Genomic DNA, 2,759 nt, shown 5'->3' on the forward strand with positions numbered 1-2,759 from the left:
AACCTCCACGTTGTGTACAACCGTGCCAAATATCAAAATGACAATAATAATTTCAAAGAAAACAGTGGTGACAACTCCGCTTGTGTTCGTTTGGACACCGATGTTTCGCTAAAAGTGTTCCTTCTTACTGTTTTCGATCGTAAGTAACTCTTAAAGATATTATGGAAATGATAATAATATGAAACTGATAAAAATATTATCACGATAGATGAACAGCTATAAATATGTGGTTAACATTGGAGTACTTTTAAGACAAAAACAGTTGGCCCAGCAATATGTTTCGAACCATCCGGTCACTGTGAGTATATAGAAAAATTTATTTTTATTAAGCACAACTTTTGCCCATTTTTTAAGTAATGTCAACAAAATGTTGTTTAATTTGGAAAACGTAGCAGACCATGACTATTAAAAAAAATTGTGAATGCAAATTTAGATCGGCGTACAGCGAATAACTATTTACATACGGTATATACTCTACAGCATCGACTTTTATTTATTTATTACGCATAAACTCATTATATATTACATCATATGTACATGGTAATGTGTTTATGAACTTTATTTTTACCGCTAGAGTTCTGTTGTCATGCCTCACGCTGGCAACATCTAATTCAACTCAAAAGCGACAGGGAGTGAGACAGTTCCCTAACGGCTTCCTTTTCGGAACTTCAACCGCTTCCTATCAAGTTGAAGGCGCTTGGAATGAAGATGGTACGTAGTCGAAAAGACTGAGAGAAAGTTCAGAATGTTTTGGTAGATTTGCATCTATAGGTTTTTAATTTTCATTCGCCTAATATTATGGCATAACCTTCTTAAGATTATTTTAAATTTGAAACACAATATGAGATTTAAAAACGTTACTACGCGTATTAAGTTCTTTGTTTATTGCTTCTTTCTATTCTGTGCTTTCGAAAGCTTCTTTGAAACAGTTTGATGCTACACCACATAAACATAAAACCATGTTAGTCTCATAATCTTCTAGTAACGTCTGAGACTCTTCTTCTCGATTTTGCAATTTTTACTGTCTTGGCTTCTTTTCCATTTGTACTGACAGTCTCCTCTTGTTTATCCTCTTCCATCTTCTCCTGTAATGTGCACTTTGTTACTGAATTTTTACTCTTTTCTTCGTATTGCAAATCAGCGACGTCTGAAGACGATAAGAAGTTAAATTATGATTTCGTAAAATCAAGACTATCAGACGCAGAAACAAAAAGCTGAGACTCTAGAGATGCGCTCAACAAACCTTACATTTTTTTCTAGTTAAATCTTTTGCCAGATTAGTGCCCGAGTGATGGGGTATGTGTAGACAGGAGTTATTGGTGCATTACATTTATTATTTTCAATGTTGATTAAGTCATCTATATTTTCAGGTCGATCGCCAAGCATTTGGGATACCGTAAGTCATGCGCGGCCATGTTTAATTAGTGAATGCCATAATGGAGATGTCGCTGCTGATTCTTACCATTTGTACAATCGAGATGTTGAAATGATGAGGGAACTTGGCCTAGATTTCTACAGACTCTCAATATCGTGGTCTAGATTATTACCAACGAGTTTCTCTGACAATATCAATGAAAAAGCTGTGGAATTCTATAGGAATTTGATTGGTGAAATGCTTAAATATAACATCGAGCCCATGGTCACATTGTACCATTGGGACTTGCCGCAAAAACTACAGGAGATGGGAGGATGGACCAATCCTCATATTGTCGACTGGTTTGTGGACTACGCAAGGGTTGTCTTCGAACAATTCGGTGATCAAGTAAATTTCTGGATAACTTTTAATGAACCTCGCGAAATTTGTCATCAAGGTTATGGATCCGGTAATATGGCGCCGTTGCTTACAATACCAGGCGTAGCAGAATACTTGTGCGTGAAGTACTTACTACTAGCTCACGCTAAAACCTATCATATGTACGATAAGGAGTTCAGGTCATCGAAGGAAAAAACCATTGGTATCTCCATAAGTGCTAGTTGGATAGAACCTGAATCACAGGAACATGCTGAAGCTGCGGAGGAGTCAATAGCTTTTGAGGTAAAATTTAACATAAGTGACCATGTATTAAAGTTTTTCTTTTATTTTTATACGAGTATTTCCATTTTTCAGTGGGGCGTATACGCCCACCCTATATTTTCGGAAACAGGAGACTATCCACCCGTGATGAAGGAAAGAATAGCGGCTAAGAGTGCCGCCCAAGGTTTTACAAAATCCAGATTACCCGAACTAACTCCAGAGGAAGTAGACCTCATTAAAGGCACATCAGACTTCTTCGGATTGAATCATTACACCACCAGCATTTTGTACAGGAATGCATCTGTCTATACTTTTTATGAAGTTCCCTCAATGTATGATGATCAAGAGATTGCATCTTATCAGCCCGCTGAATGGAAAGCTAGTGCGGCGGACTGGTTAAAGGTATCTTACATGCATTTTGAGATAGATTCGTACTGACACGTCTTTCCTACAGATTTCGATTATATATATAATAGTTAGGCTTATTTTTTTACTACTTCTTTAAGTGTACTTGTTTGCCGTGCCTAGAGATGGGATCATATCATTTTTATAAGTAATTTTATTGTTATAATTATTAATACAAAGATCGAACACTCAGAAAAACTTCCTTCGATCCGGTCTTAGTTGGTATAGCGTCTGCCACGGTATGCAAGAAGACGTCGGTTCGAATCCGACCGGATCGAAGGAATTTTTTCTGAGTGTTTTTTCTGAGTGTTCGATCTTTGTATTAATAATTATAACAAAC

The 2,759-nt window shown here is 36.8% G+C and overlaps 1 protein-coding gene across 1 annotated transcript in view; it reads left to right on the top strand.

Moving 5' to 3' along the window:
- Positions 1-268: 268 nt before the first annotated feature.
- The window catches only part of LOC113233314 (lactase-phlorizin hydrolase-like), an 11,445-nt gene continuing 8,954 nt past the window's right edge, over positions 269-2,759 (top strand). The window contains exons 1-4 of the mRNA XM_026468404.1: positions 269-298; positions 575-711; positions 1,371-2,035; positions 2,108-2,416. Of these exons, the coding sequence (XP_026324189.1) occupies positions 276-298; positions 575-711; positions 1,371-2,035; positions 2,108-2,416 (1,134 nt within the window). The 5' untranslated portion in view covers positions 269-275. The remainder of the gene's footprint in view (positions 299-574; positions 712-1,370; positions 2,036-2,107; positions 2,417-2,759) is intronic.

Source organism: Hyposmocoma kahamanoa, unplaced genomic scaffold (genome assembly GCF_003589595.1).
Source record: "Hyposmocoma kahamanoa isolate Upper Pololo Valley unplaced genomic scaffold, ASM358959v1 78, whole genome shotgun sequence".
NCBI lineage: Eukaryota > Metazoa > Arthropoda > Insecta > Lepidoptera > Cosmopterigidae > Hyposmocoma > Hyposmocoma kahamanoa.